Raw genomic sequence first — 19,942 nt, 5'->3', positions numbered from 1 at the left:
AACAAATAAACATCTGACTGTTCACTCTCATGTGTATCCTAGAAATAACTTTTTCATATTTTAAAAAGATATTAGGAAATATACCAAGAAAACACTCAATGTGTTTTTCCAGAGATTCTTAGTATAATTACAATACCGAAAGAGATGGGACAGATATTTAGTTTGGTGAAGGAACTTAAATCAAAAGTCTTTAGAAATAGACCTTGGAGTTGCCCGGATGTTGGGTAGCAGGGATGGTGGCGCAGTGACGTCACTCACAAAGCTTTCAGAAACTTGTCTTGCCTTTCCTACATCACTGGAAGGACAAGTGGCCTCAAATTCAATTTGGTCTGCACCCCATGGAGACGTTAGGAGCCGGACTTCGCAAATCGAAACGCAAATGCTTCTTTCATCGCGCGTTCGCGTTTGAAACGCCATCTTTTCACGCGTAGGGAGGCATGAAGCGCAAGAACGAGCGACGGAACGAGTCGAGGAAAAGACTACGAGCGTCTCTGAGGGAGCAGACGGATTCCAAGCGCGATATTTACCTTCGTATCACAGGTAAACAAACTACAGACACGGCCGGAATGATCTGAAAGGGTTAAACCGCCGCTGAGGTCGTTATGTCCCGAAGGACAAATCCTGACAGTAGTTTTTTTTTGGCGATTTACTCCAGGGGATGGCCGTTTTAACACGAAACATGAGATCACATCACAAACTAATTGCTGTTTATGTAAAGAATAGTGTTGATTATATGTCAGGATGACTATTTAATGGTGTCTGTGTAACATTAGAAACGGAACGAGCTTCTTTGTTCTGTTCGCTCACCGCGAAATGAGAGTAATAATGGATCATTATAATAATAGTGAATCAAAGCTTTCAGTCAGAGTTACGTGAGATTCTATTGGCCAGTCGGCTCTTCTCTCTTAGCAACGGCTTGGGCAGCGTGCCAATTAGAATCGAACACTGCCTGCTGCTCAATTTAAATTATGGAGGGAGGAGCTTCATGTTATTGACGTGTCAGCGGTGAGTCTGTGAGCCAATCAAGCGTCGGGAAATGGTTTAACGTTGCGTTGGATTTTTAAACTGAACTTTAATCATACTTAAGGCCAGAGGTAGATCGCTCGGCTTTTTTTCACTGTTCTAATTTAATATTTTTTAATGCGGGTTTTCTTGCATAAAACCGGTTCGACAAGTAAAACATATATTTTACGTTCTTTTAAATTCGCTGCATTTTCCATTATTTCTTGAAGGGTCGACCTAAATTAACACTGTTTCGTTTGAATTTGTAAATGTGTGTTGGGTTTATTATTATTAAACTTACCCGAGATTAAACAATGCTCCGGAACATCGTTACAATAGAAACATGTGATCTGTCAAACTGCGTCGAGTTCATTAAAGGTGAGGCTCCTATTTCATTTTCTGTTTTTTTCTTAATTGTGCACATATTTTGTTCTCTCACGGTTTGTTTGAGAACTCTCTCCAGGATTTAAACCAATGCATGTCACTCACACGTGTTTACATTCATAGACTGCATGCAATCTGCTGGAAGTACAGTCACTGTGAGAGATCGCTGTATAGTTTGGCCTCTTGTGTTTTTCAGATCAGCTGTATTTTGCTCTTCTTCATCAGAAGGTGAAGAGCAGTCCTGACAGACACTGTTTCTGCATCGATGAAGAGCTTTCCTATGAGAAGTGAGAGTGCCTTTATGCATTACTTTTAAAATGCTCTTGAATGGCTCATGATTAGGGAAAGTATAAATCAATAAACACTATAAAGTTGATTCTCCATCAATCTTTTTTTTTTGTAGTCTCAAATCTGATAATCTGAATCTTTTGAGGGATCAAATATGATAAAACACACATGCACTTTTTGCATATTTTGTCTAAAGATTCAATATTAAGTGTTCCTGTAGAAAAGCCTGTTAATTATACATATGGTTTCTTTGGATTGTACAAGACCTTTATCAATGACATCTTTGATTTTTATATTTGAACAGCTTCTATTCGGACTTTGGCCCGCTCAACCTGGCCATGTTTTATCGCTTCTGTTGCAAACTCAACAAGAAGCTGAAGGTAATGACGCTTCATTATGTTGCCACAACATTACACTGTTCAATTAAACACAGTCTTTGTATGCAAGCATGCAAGTGTTGGTGTAACTGTATTGGAATGTTTTTAAATTTGTGCTCTTCTAATTCAAAAGTCTTGTGCTCTTGCAAAGAAGACAATTGTGTTTTATACCTGTGGTGACCGAAAGAAACAAGCCAATGCTGCGTATTTGATCGGCTCTTATGCTGTAAGTTTCCCAGTCCAGCTTTATATTTACTTTTCATTTAGCCTAAAGACTTCACTTTCATGAAAGTGCAGCCTGATGAAATGTTCTTCATTTTTTCTGTGGAAGTGCATGCAAGTAAAATGTTGCAAGTTTTTTATTTTGATATTTAGACGTGGAAAAGTCACCTTTCTCCTCTTTCAGGTAATGCATCTACAGAAAACACCAGAAGAAGCGTACAGCCTTCTGCTCTCTCAAAATGGATCTTATCTTCCTTTTCGGTAATTGAAATGTATCCCCTTAGTTATTTAAGAATATCTATTTCATTTAATACCAAGTTTTTCTGGCCAAAAAAAAAAATCAAAACATGTGGGCCTCAGAGAAAATACAAAATGTATTTAAATCAGTAGTGTCTATGAATCTTATTTATTTTGGTTAATTTCTAGATTTCTGTTCATTTTTGACTTAATTCTTTATTACATTTAACAGAGATGCATCCTTTGGAGCGTGCATGTTCAATCTGAATATCCTTGACTGTCTACGGGCCGTTCACAAGGTAATCCAGAGTCTCTCTGATGCTTCATCAGGAGTGTTTGCTGATCGCATGCCGTGTGTTTCAGGCTCTCCAGTTCGGCTGGCTGGATTTCTCCAAGTTTAATGTGGAGGAATATGAACATTATGAGGTGAGTTTGTGGTGTTGTAGAATCAATAAAGGTTAAAGAGTTCAGCCACACGCTGAGAGACATGATGCTGATTTATTTATTTATTTCCAGCGGGCAGAAAATGGAGATTTCAACTGGATAATTCCAGGAAAGTTTTTGGCTTTTAGCGGCCCTCATCCAAATAGCAAAATTGAGAATGGTGCGTATAAATTGGCTTGATCACCCATTATACTAATGCTTTAAAATAAGAACTGGAATCATACACTTGTTTTTCCATCAGGATACCCTCTTCATGCCCCTGAAGCGTATTTCCCCTACTTCAGGAAGCACAACATCACTGACATCATCCGGCTCAACAAGAAAATGTACGATGCCAAGCGTTTCACAGACATGGGCTTCAAGCACCACGACCTGTTCTTCGTAGACGGCAGTACGCCCAACGATGCCATCGTCACCAAATTCCTGAACATTTGCGAGAATGCAGATGGAGCCATTGCGGTCCACTGCAAAGGTTCGGATATTTCAAGCTTAAAGAGACCGATAACCCCCAAAAATTTGTTGGCCCATGATTTACTCTCCCTAAAAACCATTCTAGGTGAACATGACTTTCTTCTTTCAGACGAATACAATCAGAGTCATATCTAAAAATTTCCTGCCACTTCCAAGCTTCATTTTGGCAGTGAATGGGTGTCAATAGTCCAAAAGAAGTCCAATAAACCCCATCCATCCATAATAAAAAGTGCCTCACACAGCTCCATTGGGTGAATAAAGGCCAATTAATGCATGTTTTGTAATAAAAATATAAATTTTTAAAACATAAACCGTATAATCTCTACCATCTGCTAACTGTCATACACTCATTCATTCCGGTGAACGACGTGGGACAGATTTGAAAATGTAACTGCTATACTGTCGCGAAATGTAGTTTAAAAGGAGTAGTTCACTTCCACAATGGAAATTCTGTCATCATTTACTCAATCTCCACTTGTTCAAGACCTGAATGAGTTTTTTTCTACTTACATTGAAAAATGTTAGTATACAAACAGTTGGTGGGCATCATTGACTTCCATAGTAGAAATAAAAAAAATACTATGGAAGTCAATGGTGCCCATCACCCGTTCATATGCTAACATTTTTCAAAATGTTTTCTTTTCATTCTGAAAGTGGACTACTCCTTTAACATTTTTTTCTGGCAAGAATGTAGTTGATTAAAATTAAAATTTGTGGTTTATTTATAAAGAAAGTGCTTAAGTCAGAACTTTGCATACTTGGTATTGTGAAACGGCTACTGTCTTTATGAATCGAGTCACTGAATCACTGACTCACTTGATTCTTTCAGTAATGAATCGCTGCTGTGTGTTGATCAGAGACAGTCAACAGTTCTGCTGTGGCTTTGATTGGAGCTATTTTAATTTAATTTAATTGCAAAAACAATGTTGTCTAAAATGTAGCCATATTCTTGTTTATTGAATCGCTGTATTAAATCAATATAATATTTGCATTCATGGCATTTTAGGCTCATATAACTGCTTTCTAATAGACTCATGTTCATCAGACACTACAGCAGTGGAAGATGACGGATTGGTCTGGACGGAGCGCTTCATTAAATTAAATAATTAGTACAGCACGTTAAAATAACAGATATATTGCAAATCCCCATATAATCATTGCATTCATTTTTTTGCACGATGCAGCAAGTTCATCAGTGAATCTGAGTCTTCTTGGTTCAGTTCCATTAGAAATATTAACAAGCAAAACCACCGTGTGTTTCAGCCGGTTTGGGCCGAACAGGGACACTGATTGGCTGTTACATGATGAAACACTTCAGACTGATGGCAGCTGAGGTTATCGCGTGGATCAGGATCTGCAGACCCGGTTCGATCATCGGACCTCAGCAGAACTTCATAGACAAGTGAGTGTTTAATCCACAGCAATGGATCCATGTACCAATATGCATTGGATTTTCATATTAATGCATACATGTCTTAATGTAACAGAAAGCAGGCGAGTCTGTGGGCAGAGGGTGATTTGTACCGTCAAAAAATAAATGAGCAGGAAAACGGATCGAGTAAAACACTAGTGGCTGGAATCCTATTAGGAGTGGAAGATATTTCCATTAATGGTACAAACAAGAACATTTCACAGAGAAAAACAGCCTCTGAGACGGTGAGTAGATCTATTTATTCTGTAACATCCCATGGACATGAAAAGGTCATCATGCAAAGCAGCCATTTTTGTTTTTACGTGGCGTTGCTCGAGTGATTGTTAACCAGATTTTGTTTTTTCACTGGTTAGCACACTGAGGAAGAGGAAGAGGAGTGCATGGGACTCACGCAAGGTGACAAACTGAGAGCTCTGAAGAGTAAGAGGCAGTCCAGAGCATCTACGGGGTCAATATCGTAAGTTCTTCTCCGTTATGTCACTCTTCTGTCCATGCATTTACATGTAGCCATCGAGGCCAGACGGTACATCTCCACTGGTGCGGAAGAAATCTGATTGATTGACCCTTCAGTATGATCAATGATTGATTTCAATAGTCATATTTTTATCATTTTTTTTTTTTCAGAGAAATGCATACTAGCCTACATTTCAAATTGGCAAGTTTACGTAGTGATTTATTGAGACTTGTGATCTTTGTTGCTTTATTGCTACAATGAATGCATGCAAACTGCACTTGAAACCTTGATTTAATAATTTAAGCCTGACATATAAAATAGTTTTTGGAACCATTAGAAAGATATTGAAAAAAGTATCATCTGATGCATCAGGCTTTCTTGGCTCATATAATCGGATGCAGTGAGAATATGGAGGAAACGGCTCTGTTTTATTCAAAAACTTAAACTGAGCAAAAATATGCAATTTGGTGCAGAAGCTGATATTTCTCTGATGCTTGTGATGTAAATCAATGAGATCAGTAGAGTGGATCTAAATACGAGTCTGTGCTCTATATCTCCAGTAATGTGTAAATGATGATGTAAATGATCCACACATATAACACAGTGATCGAGAGCTGAAGAAATCAAGGCTCCTCAGAAGATGTGAGATGTTCTGGAGGCTTGTGAAGATCATTCCTCCGCTGAGGAACAGTGAAAGTAAAGCTTCTGGAAACAAACGCTCCTCAAAAGATCAGATTTGAGACTCTAAAACATGATTGATGGAGAATCAAGTAAAGCTGAGCTGCTTCAGTCCAGTAAGAGTTCATCTGGAGATATTACTGACCTTATTCTGACCTTTACTTGATCAGAATCACTCAAGATTTGACTGGACATTTAGACAATTATACTTAAAAACTCTATCAGTGCGACAGCAGAGTTTTAATCTTATTGATCATTAAACAGCTTTATAGAGTTAAGAACTAAATCCACCAGCATAAGTGCGCCATATAAAATAAACATTACAATCTTCGCCCCAGTGGATGTGTACAGTATGGAGAGAGTAGCGCGTTAGAGACCCATCCAGTCAGATGTCATGCATATGTAGTAGTGTTCACGTGATGATGGATGTTTAAGTGTGTGTGCATGATATGTTAGACTAACTGCATGAGTTAAAAACCTCAGTCTTCCTTTTAATGATTGTGCCAGCGAGACGAGAGACTCCAAAAGCCTTTTATCACACGGCAGCCGAATGGTAGTAAAGTGCTGCAGTTTTGCTGGGCTCGCTGTGGCCCGACTGTTGTGTGGCGTTGAAATGGTAGCAGAATGACGGGGCGTGAGAGACACCCGTCAGGTAAGTCCTGAGATGTGACGCCATCATCGCCCCGCGTAATGAATGTGAGACTGTCGCAGCTTTTCATTTCATCTGGTCTCATTCTGCTTCCCCGTTCACTGAGAACCAGCGTTTTTAAAGCCGAGACTCTTTTTGGAAAGTGTGTTTATGGGGTCACAACAAAAGTGTTCACCATAAGTGTTTTTCCTTGTAGAAAAATCTTCCTTTGCATGTCCTGGAAAACTAACATTTTCATTCATTTTTGTGTAACAAACATGCATGAGAGCATCTCACGAGGTCTTTGCTTTGCATGGTGTTGTTTGATGGTGAATGTGCTTGATTTGTCATGTGCATGAAGTGTATGAACTGCTTTGTGTTATTGTAACACACTGTGGTCATTTTGCTTTGATCGTCTTTTTCGTTTGCACAGCAGACTGGATCTGATCTCAGACGGCGAATATAGATGCATTTTACAATTGGAAACCATTTCCATTTAGTAGGCTTGAGCTTTGTAATATTAAAGTGCCTATAAAAGAGCGTTAACTCCCTTTGTTGGGATATTACGGCACAAAGTCATGATCAAAAAATCCTGAAAGATATCCTCAAACCCTTACAACGCATCCAGGTCTGTTTTGGTACATTTTTTAAAAAGCATAGTTTTTAGTAGGAGAACAAAACTTTGCAAAATGATTAAAGACCCTGTTCGGGTCATTTTTGACCCGGTTATGTATTGAGTCCCATTTGATGTCAAAAAACTTACAAAAATATTATTTCTGAAGTTATATTGTCATCAGCAAACTTTTATAAAATACATTTAGACCTTTCCCAATATCTCACTCACAATTGAGTTTAATTTTGTTGAAAAACATGAATATGTATTTAATTACTTTTCCATCTGAAAGTGAAAGTTTATGCTAGAAGTGCAGGGAAAATAATTTAAATGGGGGAAAAATTTATTTTGCTTTAAGTAAATATGTTGGTTGCTTAAATTTTATTTTATTTTTTTTAACAATCATGAGTCATAAATTCAAAAGAATTTAATTAAATATTAAATCTTATTAAAAACCAATGTGTTTAATACAGATAATTCTCATATTATAGGTTCTTATTAAAAAAAAAAAAAAAGATTCTAATCTATATTGAAAATATATCATTTGCATAGGTTTTCTCTTTTTTTTTTTTTTTGGAGGTGGGGGGGTGGTATGGTTCATGTGTAATTAGACATTTTGAAGAATTTCTTAATATATTAATAATTGAAAAGGGATAAATGTATTGGTGACATTCAATTATTTTTTTTCCACATTCACTCATTAATGAGAAGTTGCTGATGAGATGCAATATGGTTTTAACTGAAAAAATGTCTACTTATGACTGTTTTATACAAAATAAAGATTCTTCGAGTCCAAACAGACTGGGAATGCGAAATACTATTCAGATTCTGAGGGTTAAAGCACATGATCATGATTCATGCTGTAATCTCAGTGTGAACAGGCAGACGTGGAGTGAATACAGTTGTACACACTCTACAGATCCATCCAGTGTGCGGCGGGAAAAGACGAGTCTCCAGTCTTCCTTCCTTCCTTGTTTTTGTTCTGAATTTCGCCCCTGTGTCTAGACGGCCACTAGCCATGCTGCTCTCTGCTGTCTGTAGCGTTGTCTTCTGCTGGATGTTGTTTGGCTTCCCTTCCATCCATTACTGTATAGACGGGGTGGGATTGTAAATGCTTTCTCTTAAGCCCGTCTCTGGACTGGAATGCTGTAAGTCTCTCGACAGATCATCCTTTACAAATATCACAGGCTTCCTGACAACCGTCAATCTGAGATCAAGCATCGATTGATTCATTTCGGTTTGATATCAGAAAAGATGCACTATGAGTTAATTAAATATTTGGTAACACAATAAGGTTTCATTTGGAAACAGTTAACATGCACAAACAATGAAAAATAATTGTAAAGCATGTATTAATCGTAATGTATTAACATTTACTAAAGCATAAACAATTGAACAAATGTAGAACAATTTTATTTTAACTAACAAAAACTAATAACTACTGTAAAAACACATTGCTCATTATTAGACCTTACTGTGCAATATTTGCATAATATACATTTATAAAACTACTTGTATAGCAAGCTTAGTGAATCTTACTTTAATCTGTTAATGTGTAATCTTTACATTTTGTCAAGTATTTATTTATTTTTTTTTTTGTGATTTAAATAATTTTTTTGAGTCAATTATTTCCCGTGGTATTAAACATTGACTCACACGCTACTTTTAATAGATCTTAACGTGTATTAAACCCAGAATATTACTGTGCTCCTTTCTGAAACACTTCACTTCAGTTTAGTTGTGTTGAGTTTTACCAGGCTAAACATAATGGGACTTGATTTGTCTGTGCATTAACTGCATTTTGCTGAAGCTCATGAGAATGTGTCATAAATTTTTTTTTTTTTTTTTTTTTAGCTTTAATGTTGAGCTGCAGGTTAAATAAGCGCCCTTATCTGTGCTTACTTTATCACACCACATTGTACACAATCTGATCATTCATTCAGTAAACATAAGACTAGTGTTACACACGTTACGTAACTGGATCATGTTTGATGTATGTACATGTATGTGCTGACAGAGGGGGATAATCGGGTTCCTCTCAAGGTTTTTCTCTCTTCATCAAATGGTCTTATGGAGTTTTTCTCCTTCATGTAAGTCATTTGAGGCTTTAAAGGATGATTTTGAATCAAATGCTACACGTATGAACATGATAAAATCATGTGTAACAGGAGGGATGTGGAATCTCTCTCCGCATGCGTGACGCTCTGTCTGTGCATCAGAGAATCAAACGCATCAAAGCTCCATGCTTTATTTTATTTATTTTTTGCCATTTTGCTTGTTTTCATCACAATGAACTTTTGTTTTTTCTTTACCTGCAGGTTAGAAGAAAATACTATTCACACCAAATCAACACCAAATACATTAAGGTAACATTTCTTCTTTATTTAAATAAGATTTTGTTATATCCTTGCTTAAATGATTGAAACTCAGTAAATGTATCTATCCAGCAACACTTTAGCAACTAGAATATCAAACCACCCTGAGTACCTTAGCAACCACATAGCAACACCCTAGCAACCCTGAAAACCCTAACATTTAAAATCCATCTTAGATTTTCTATCTGTACTATTGTTTATTCAAACTTCAGACTTCTTTAACTGAAAACCTTCAAACTACAAGCTTTTAAACCACTTCAAATATACTTTACCAAGCCAACTTCAAAGTTTGTCTAGTTAATACTTATTATTGTTATTATTTTTATTATAAATTAGTTATCATTCTCTCTCTCTCTCTCTCTCTCTCTCTCTCTCTCTCTCTCTCTCTCTCTCTCTCTCTCTCTCTCTATATATATATATATATATATAAATTTGTATTTTTTTTTTCATAATTTATGTTATGCAGATTTTTACAGCAGCATCAGTAACTGGAAGCTTTTGGTTTGTTATGCTGTAAATATAAACAACATTTCTTAATTATTCTGTTCTGTTGTTTTTGTCATATTCCTTTTTAACAAATTTATTCTGCAGTTGCGCATTCAGGATTGTAAATCTATCAACATTATGTCTGTGATATAATCTGTAAAATATCTTCCATACAGCTCAGATAAAAGGAAAAGAACTTGGGCTTCCCTTGGATCCAGCAGGACCAGTAGGTTAGTATTTTACTGAGTTTAAGCCTTTTGCGTTAAAGCGACTTGTGTAAGTCTGACATATTCACAGTTGACGTTTTCCTTTCACAGCCCTTTACAATCAAGGCTCGCTAAATCTTTAGGCAGCTTGCACATAATGGTCTGTGAAAAGGATCATATGTTTTCTGATTCAGTGGCCAACAATATTTGCATCAAGGAGTCAAACTTGCTGACGGGAAGAGCAGGGATCTCTGGTGTTTGCTTGCACACTGTCTGCTGATGGATGATTCACGTTAAATGACTCTTACAGGATCCCAAGCACTCTCAGTCTGTGAGCATGACTCAGAGTCGTTTACTCCTGGTTGTAACGTTTTTCATGCATTATCTGCGATCAGATTTATGCATGATGATATTTTAGGCATTTAAAGCTGCGTAGTTTAGGTTTGGAATAATTACTATTTTAAAGTTGTTGTTTTTTTTTTTATTCTCACCAAGGCTATTTAAATAAAAAAATACAGAAAACGTGACATTATTAGAATGTAAAACAGCGGTTTTCTAGGGGTGGCAGGGTTCGCTGAAAAAAAAACTGAACCGTTCGGTTGACAACACATGGTTCGGCACGCGCTGGGACCGCGGTTCAACTTATATCCGACAAAGCACCTGTTATATGGTTTGCTATAAATAACTCGTGAAAACAAACAGGGTTCAGCTAATATACAGTATGTTTCTGTTAATGGATGTGCATTCTGGCTTTCCAGGACACATTAATTGCTCAACTCCCAGTCAAGACATTTATAATGTTACAGAAGATTTCGATTTCAAATAAATGCTGTTCTTTTTAACTTTTTGTTCATCTGTGAATCCTGAGTAATAAAATGCATCACAGTTTCCACAAAAATATTGTGCAGCACAACTGTTTTCAACATTGCTAATAATCAGAAATGTTTCTTGAGCAGTAAATCATCATATTATTCTGATTTCTGAAGATCATGTGACACTGAAGACTGGAGGAATGATGCTGAAAATACAGCAGAGCATCACAGAAATAAATTATCGTTAACGGAGTTCACATAGAAAATAACTGTTTTAAATTCTAAAAATATTTCACTATTTTTACTGTATTTTTAATCAAATAAATGCAGCTGCAGGAGAGATTTTTTAAAAACAATGTATTGTTCATTGCCTGAGATTAGTGAATGCCAGCTATGAACGGGCCTCTATTTAATTAGTTTCATCTTTCTTCTAATTTTGAACCGGTTTTTATATTTTCACCGCCTTGCCAACTTTACCTGTAATAGACGATCTCTGTCCCGAAGAAGGAAAGTGCTTTCTAATAGTGCTGTATTTTCTTATTTTACAGTAACTCCATCCCCAAAGCTCGAGCTCCTCTCCTCCGCTGAAGGATCCACTAAAGACCAACACCACTGATATCACTATCACTTTACTCCTAGTCTTTACTGAGAAATCGGCAGATGTTAACCATTTTTTTTTTGATCAAGAGAAAGCAAGGAGTTTATTTTTAAATCAGAGAGCTTTATGCATCTGTGAAGTTTGACTTTATGCCATTGTAAACATCATGAGTGTCAGAAGCTGCCTTTGCCATTATGCATTGTTACTTAACCTGTAATATTGTTTTTTAATAATGTTGCTAGAAGTTTATTAATACTTACAGAAATGTGACAGACTGTAAATAACCGAATGTGAATCATACTGTGCTACCCGTAAATGAAAGCTGTATATATGCTGGAGTTTGATAGACTAAAATTACGGTTTTTTTTTTTTTTTTTTTTTTTACTGTAAATAATGCATACCTTTATTTTGACGATGAAATTTAAATCATGATTATTTCACATATGATTCAAATCCTTTCCTATTATATCTCTTTTAATAAATCCTTTCTGCTATGCAAATGTGGTTCTTGAATGAACATCAATATATGTTTCTATGTTTACTTGGATTTATCCTCCTGTCCCTTAACAGCATTTTTTATATAAATATGAGGGATCTTATAGTAAAAAAAAAAAAAAACTTAACAAAATGTATATTTTTTGTTTGTTCCAAGACATTGTTTTTCCATTTATTTTTTACTAAAATAGTATTATATTTGTAATATTAAACAATTCCGAAATAAATGAAAACGATATAGAAACTAAAAATAACTGATTCAAAACAAACGTAGATATAATTGTTCAGGTTAAGCTCGGATCTCACTTATTTGACTAGAAATGTTATGACCGTAATCTCTAAAATAATTAAAAATCATTATCCAGTAAACACTAATGTAAAAGGCACTTTAAAGTTAAGAGTTAGCAACCGCGTGGCAATACCCTAGCAACCAAGCAAAATACCCTAGCAACCCCGAAAACCCTAGCATCTAACAACCATCTTAAAATTTCTATCTATACCATTGTTTATTCAAACTTCAGACTTCTTTAACTGAAAACCTTCAAACTACAAGCTTTTAAACCACTTCAAATAGGCTTTCTCAAGTCAACTTCAAAGTTTGTTCACAAACTTTACTCGTCTAGTTATTATTAAATATTATTATTATTAAAAGGCACTTTAGAGTTTTAGGACACTTGTTTATAGTTTAATGATTGTCTAAAATGGCTGGTGTTTGCAGCTAATTTTAATTCTTGCAGAGAATTTAAGCATGTATGTCTCCCAAAAACAATTGAAATTCTAAAATATGACACCAAAAACCACTATATTGTTTGAGTCAATCGTTTATTGTTTTCTAAATACATCATCCATAAATAACACACATTATAAAAATAAATACAATGAAATATTAAAATAGACATGACTGAGTGAAATGTGGAAATGATTCTAAAAAATTGTAACTATACACACATATATATATATATATATATATATATATATATATATATGTGTGTGTGTGTGTGTGTGTGTGTGTGTGTGTGTGGCGTGTGTTTTTGTTTTTTGAAGTTAAGGCGCCGAAAGAAATACAGCAGATGTTATTTTCACGCGGGAGCCTTTTATCTTACAAAGAATCAAATAATTAAGGCTTGTCATGCTTCACTTTGCTGTATGGAGACAGCTGCTGAAACACAATGAAACAAAAGGCGGTTTGGTTGCGTAACTTTCGCGCCACCGTCACCGCCCGCCTTTCCCTTTAAATCGACCTAAATGTAAACATTATGCGCGGGAGACGTTAAACTGCAGGAAGAGCGCACGCGGACCCACCCGTACAGTTCACAACGCATCCTGTGATTGGACAACAGTCGCGTCTGTCAAGAAAGAGCGCGCGTTGGCATACTTTAAAAGTGTCGTGGCGTCAAAGCAAGGCCATTGGCTGCGAGGATTCCACGGCGTCTGCCATTGGTTCTCTCTCGGCTGCATTCGCTCTCGCTCTCGCTGATTGGTTGAGCGCCGCGCTCGGGCGCGATTTCCAACGCGGGAAAACACCGAGTGAGCTCGTCTAACTGTAACAACTCCTGGCAGTGAGATCTCGGGATGAGAAAGGAATCAAAGGCGCCGCGCCTGATACATGTAACATTGGGAATGACTGACTCTGTAATACAGCGAACAGCGGCGGAACGTTAAAGGCGGGATAATCCTCCAACTGCACTTATTTACACTTTTATTTTTTTAACTGAACGGTTTAAGTTGTATTTTAACTGAACGTTATTTGCGATGGCTGACAGCAAACATCAAGTGATATTTTGTAACGACTCGCCGAAAAGAGTTCTGGTGTCCGTGATCAAGACGACTCCCATCAAACCGAGAGCGGCGGACCCCCTGATGCCCACAAGCCCCGGATTCAGTGACTTTATGGTGTATCCGTGGCGCTGGGGCGAAAACGCGCACAATGTGACTCTGAGCCCCTCACCGACCGGAAACAGCGGCTCTCCTGCCGATTCAGATGTCAACTCCTGCCCTGAACACCTCAAGGTGAGAATCAAACAAATCTCTATACTGTACTAGAGCTGTAAAACACACTGTATTATATAACACAAGTACACTAATATATTTTTATTAGCACATATTATCTGTAAGTGAAGAGATTATTAACGCGTGTATTATACGCCATGCGTAAAGCGCGCGCTCAGACCGGGATTTTAAATTCTCCTCCATTGTGCGGCAGCTGGAAGTTGGACGTGACGTCAGACGTGCGCGCCAAAATGTTAGCGATTTTGCTTCTAAAAAACACTAAAATTACTGTTAATGTAAAATTTACACGATTCCTTGACTGTGAGATATTTTCTTATTGTTTTGTTTTAGATGAGACACGTTTTTTACTCAGAACGTACATTTATAATAAGCTTGTATACTATTCATTTATGTAATATTATTAACCTTATTTTATAAACTATTTAGTTTGCCGTAAATGTAGATTTTAATGTTAATTAGGTGTGCAGTTGTATATAAATATATATACCATTTACGTAATTATGACATGCCACTATCCATATACCATAGGATAATATATGTTATTGCATTAAAATATGAATTATAATGTGTGGTGTTATGTTAACATGCTATTATTAAGTAATTGCATTGTGTTGTTGTTTATTACATATGGCACTCTTAGCTGTTGCATCATTAGTTATTTTTAATATGAGGCACTGTTTTGTGTTATTAAATATGAACTGTACACATTTTTCTGGTTTTGTTTCTTTTGAGATGCAATTTTTAATAGCACTTTAAAAATACCATATATTATTATTCTCTTGCAATAATAAGTCGAGACAAATATTTCTATAGTGCTTTATAAATATGGAAAATAATGGGCCTAAATCATGTATGTGTAGTGTAGTTTATAACACAAACGCTTCGCTTTTTTTGGTTTTCCAAATCTCGACTCCCATTATAACTTGGAAGAGCCTGGACATTATTTAATACAACTTGGAATGTATTTTTCTTAAAGTATAAAGTCATGTACACACAGGATGGCTTGAGGGTGAGTAAATCATAAGGTCGCTTTCGTTTTTGGATAAACTGTCCCTTTAAAGTGGCTTTGTTTATATTGTTAATTCTGTCATGTCTTTAACATGCATCTTCCTGCGATCTTATTCCAGGACAGCATTCGGCGCGGACGCCCCCGGGCAGATACTGTCCGAGAGCTGATCAACGAGGGCGAGAACTCCAGCAGTCGCATCCGCTGCAACATATGCAACCGCGTCTTTCCCCGCGAGAAATCTCTACAGGCGCACAAACGCACGCACACAGGTCAGTGCCGCCACATTGAGAGCTTTGTGTTCAGATCTCAGAGCGAGAGCATTGAGTGTCTTCTTCATGTCTCAGGTGAAAGACCTTACCTGTGCGATTACCCGGACTGCGGGAAAGCGTTCGTCCAGAGCGGACAGCTGAAGACCCATCAGCGCCTCCACACCGGAGAAAAACCCTTCGTCTGTTTGGAGAAAGGTGAGCGTTAGCATTCACTCAAACGCAAGTAGTATTGACTAGTTTCTGTAGTGTTCGTTCTAATCAGGCAATCAGCCCTAGTGCTAAACACCTATTCACATTAGGGCGGTCACTAAGGATTATTTTGGTACATAATAGTCTGTCGATTATTCTGACGAGTAATCGGATCATTATAATTCCCTTTTTTTTTTTGTAATTAAAATAGACCTAAGCGAACAATAGGTTTTAAAAGTATTAATATAATAGCAGTGGGTCATAATAATCAGTTCAAATAAATTAGTGATTCTATTGTCTAAATGACAACATTTTATATAATGTAAATGTAAATAACAAAACTGAATAGAAATTTTAAAACAAGCCCCAAATCAAATAAGTAAAACAAATAAATCTCTTCGTATAAACAAAATAATCCTTGGTCTGTGCTCTTTCCATTTTAAATGAGAAGCAACCACTGCATTTTATTCATGATCCAAACAAAGATGCTGAATGCGACATGAGTAATTTTGAACCTAAATTAGATTGTATAATTTCGAAATCAAAAAGGAATGATTTGGCCTCAGGTTTGTAAAACAATACATAAAAATAGCTTTACGAAACAGAAACCGCAGACAAGCTGAATGAGACACAGATTCACTCTCTGCCCGCAGGTGGCGCTTAAAGCGTTTCCTTGGTTACCGCTGTAAACAAAGCACTTATGAACACCGGGGCAGGTGGCTCTTAAAGCGTTTCCTTGGTTACCGCCGTAAACAAACTGCAGCAGGTGGATCTTAAAGCGTTTCCTTGGTTACCGCCGTAAACAAACTGCAGCAGGTGGATCTTAAAGCGTTTCCTTGGTTACCGCCGTAAACAAACTGCAGCAGGTGGATCTTAAAGCGTTTCCCTGGTTACCGCCGTAAACAAACTGCAGGAGGTGGATCTTAAAGCGTTTCCCTGGTTACCGCCATAAACAAACTGCACCAGGTGGATCTTAAAGCGTTTCCCTGGTTACCGCCGTAAACAAACTGCAGGAGGTGGATCTTAAAGCGTTTCCCTGGTTACCGCTGTAAACAAAGCAGCGCTGCACTTATTAACTTTAATATGTATTATACAGAGGCAAGAAAAAAAAACATCTATACTTTTCTAAAGACAGTAGGTTCCCATCATTCATATGAACTCCTAGTTGAATCGTGATTTGTTTAGCATCTCATCCGATTTGAATAGTCACTATTTTTCTCCCTGTGTGTTGTAGGTTGCAGTAGCCGATTCACTCACGCTAACCGTCACTGTCCCAAACACCCGTACGCCCGGCTGAAGCGCGAGGAGCCCGCGGGGGGCCCCGGGAGATCACAGGGGGCCGACGACAAGGCTGTGGCCGAATGGCTGGCAAAGTGAGTAAATCATCAACACTAGGGTGACCATATGCGCGGTTCATACGGGACACGTCCCAGCCAGGATTTTAATAATGCCTAAAACATCCAGAGCAGTTTAACCAATAACATGCAGGTATTGTACATAATCGACCAATCGTGGGGCTGCGTGTGAGAAGGTGAGATCAAGACAGGAAAGATCAAAGCGATGCAAATATGCGCATGTTTGTTCGTTCGATTGACTTGAAGCGTCGCTGCGCACAAATCCCAAAAAAAAAGAAAAAAAAAAAAGTGTGCCACAATGCTTCAAGTCAAACGAACGAACAAACACGTGAAAGTGATTCGAAAGCATAAGTAGCCATCTGCTCTGCTCTTTATAGCTCTCATGAATGTTACACAACGATCAACCTGCACAGTGCAAATAGCCAAAACCTGGATATTTTAGGCAATATTAAAATCCTGGCTGGGACGTGTCCCGTATGAACGGCGCATATGGTCACCCTAATCAACACACACTTGTCTACAGAAGTGTCGAGTGGTTAGCCATGCTAGCAGACATCAGCTAATTTCCTGTCAATCAACAGTCACCTGCCCTTATTAACATGATGATCAATATCTCAAATGATCATGTTATGTTGAAATTACATTTAATTACATAATCACATAGTATTTCTTAATTATCTAGTGAATTAAATACTTGAATATAATGAAAGCACAAATAAAAAGAGCTTGATCTCATTTGATTTTCTTATTTTCTTTTTTTTTCTTTTAGCTTTTATACTTGTTAAAGTCATTTCTATATAGCTTTTTTCCAGTTTTAGTTATTTTAGTACATCAACTTAAACTAAATAAAGATGAGACATGTCACCTAATCCAACAAGCTAAAAAAAAAATTTAAAAGCATTTTATTTTTGTATTCAAGTAATTTTGTTGATGTTTTTCATATCTTTTAATTGTTTTTATCCTTTTTTTTTTTTAGTAATTTGAGTGCTAGTAATTAAGTTAATCTAAATAGTGTTTTTTTGCAACATGCTGAAATGTTTTGGTTTTATTTTGTCCTTTTTGTTGGAATTTAGTTTTTGTCAGTTTTGTGATTTAGTTTATATAATTTGTTTCTATAATAAAACTTTGATTTTTGTTTTCATTTTTTTTGTCAAGTTAAAAAAAAAGTTACTTTACTACAGTAATTTTTTTAGTTATCCATCAAATAATAATAATAATAATAATAATTTTAATAATAAAAAAAAAATTGTTATTTCTTTTTCTTTAGTTTCTACATAGTTTTAACAAATTTAAATTTGTTCTTTAAGTTTTAGTTATTATAATGCATCAAGTTAAACAAAAGAAAAACAAGAAAAGCTGACTTTTTAAGTTTTATCATGTTAATATTTTAAGGTTTTATTATTTTGAAGCCTGCAGGACCGTCAGAATGACTGTGTGTGTGTGTGTGTGTGTGTGTGTTGTCAGATACTGGCAGACGAGGGAGCAGCGGACGCCTGCGCAGAATAAAGCTAAGACTCTGAGTAACACTGCTATAGAGGACCAGGAGCAGCAGGATCCTCTGGACTTCCTCCTGTCTGACGAAGGAGAAGAAGAGGAGCAGGACGAAACGAAGAGCAGTGGCAGGCGTCTTCAAGAGCAGCGTGAGCGTCTTCACGGCGCACTAGCGCTCATCGAGCTAGCTAACAATCTCTCCGCATGAGCGACTTCCCTCGCCTCCAGACCCTCCCGGCTCATATAAGCTACAAGCACCTTACTTTGCTTCCTGTTGTACCTTTAGGCTGCTATGATGGTAGTGATATCATTATATGAAGATTGTCTTCGTTTCTCAGCTTGTTGAGACGAGAGACATCTCGTGTTTGTTTCGTCGTGCACTTTGTGGGAACAAGTGTTTGTTTCTTTGATGTTTGTGATTTTTGTAGGATTTGGTGTGTGTGTGTGTGTGTGTGTGTGTGTTTGAAACAGGGTGCAGTGACCGACCTGCTAAAGATGAAGACTTACTGACGGCGGATCGCGTAGTGCTTTCTTACATTAGTCCGGTTCGCTTCACATCGGTCATGTTTAATCATGTATTTATTCTCTATTTAAAGCCACCGGCTCAGGCTTCGCAATAACGTCGATAAAACTAACCAGCTTTAAGATGCAGCGTTGGTACACGCTTCTATACGAGTGTAAAGAGTTGATGGGTGAACCGAAGCACTTACGATATTAATCTACAACTTTTTGACTCTCTCCCAAAGATCAAATTCAGATTCTGGATCCAGAAAGCACTTATCTGATCCGTAACACTACGTTCTGTTCACGTGCTTTACTCAGATGTTCGTTTGGTTCGAACACGTCTGCAGGTTTTATAGATTCGTTTGGCATCCGCGTGCAAAAACTGGAAGATGTTTCATTTTATAACTGAAATAATATATCCCCCCCGAAATAAAGCATGAGCTGATCCCGTCACGACGGCAGAATGTAATCAAGTGTTTTATTCTGAGATGTTGTGTTCGCTGTGCTGACGTTGTAAATGTAGACGGGCTTCTCCTCGTTAGTGTTAGCACTTCAAGTCTTCTGTAAATGATACAAAGTGTTCCTGGTTGTTGCATTTGTTTTTAAATAAAACACACAAGGGAAACTAAAGTATCGTGTTTGTCTGGTTCTCAAACAGCGAAACTGCATTTAATAAAACAACACTTAAGCACTGAAATACATTTCCGTGTAAGAAGCAGTGAATCCCAATTTTCCTGGATTTCAAGACTTCAGAGTTTGAAAATACAACTTCTAACTCATCTCTATTACTTGGTTTGCTCTGATTTAAAGCCTTGAAGAAAATTGTTTTCAACACTGATAATAAATCAGCATATTTTCATGATTTCTGAAGATCATGTGACACTGAAGACTGAAGGAGTGATGTTGAAAATAC

At 37.0% G+C, this 19,942-nt stretch overlaps 2 protein-coding genes across 9 annotated transcripts; both read left to right on the top strand.

Moving 5' to 3' along the window:
• The first annotated feature begins 218 nt into the window (after positions 1-218).
• On the top strand, positions 219-12,292 carry LOC128019089 (dual specificity protein phosphatase CDC14A). 8 transcript variants are annotated; one of them, XR_008185061.1, is made up of 16 exons: positions 219-540; positions 1,583-1,673; positions 1,979-2,054; positions 2,185-2,277; positions 2,458-2,534; positions 2,743-2,809; positions 2,874-2,936; positions 3,027-3,114; positions 3,196-3,426; positions 4,689-4,827; positions 4,913-5,081; positions 5,211-5,314; positions 9,549-9,596; positions 10,268-10,321; positions 10,409-10,628; positions 11,658-12,292. XR_008185061.1 is itself a non-coding variant. In XM_052605086.1 (15 exons), the coding sequence occupies exons 1-15, from the start codon at positions 438-440 to the stop codon at positions 11,695-11,697; spliced, it is 1,443 nt and encodes a 480-aa protein (XP_052461046.1). In that variant the 5' UTR covers positions 221-437; the 3' UTR covers positions 11,698-12,292. The 8 variants fall into 8 exon arrangements, 3 of the variants coding, with proteins under 3 accessions (XP_052461047.1, XP_052461046.1, XP_052461048.1); XR_008185063.1 differs by lacking the exon at positions 10,409-10,628 and adding an exon at positions 8,236-8,378 and having other exon boundaries at positions 11,658-11,680; XR_008185064.1 differs by having other exon boundaries at positions 479-540; positions 1,612-1,673.
• Positions 12,293-13,592: 1,300 nt separating this feature from the next.
• On the top strand, positions 13,593-19,659 carry LOC128019088 (zinc finger protein 367-like). Its single transcript, XM_052605085.1, has 5 exons — positions 13,593-14,212; positions 15,340-15,490; positions 15,566-15,685; positions 16,914-17,052; positions 18,499-19,659. Exons 1-5 carry the CDS (start codon positions 13,955-13,957, stop codon positions 18,731-18,733), a joined length of 903 nt encoding a protein of 300 aa, XP_052461045.1. The 5' UTR covers positions 13,593-13,954; the 3' UTR covers positions 18,734-19,659.
• The last annotated feature ends 283 nt before the right edge of the window (positions 19,660-19,942 follow it).

This window comes from Carassius gibelio, chromosome A8 (assembly GCF_023724105.1).
Source record: "Carassius gibelio isolate Cgi1373 ecotype wild population from Czech Republic chromosome A8, carGib1.2-hapl.c, whole genome shotgun sequence".
NCBI lineage: Eukaryota > Metazoa > Chordata > Actinopteri > Cypriniformes > Cyprinidae > Carassius > Carassius gibelio.
This window is presented reverse-complemented; position numbering and strand designations above follow the sequence as displayed.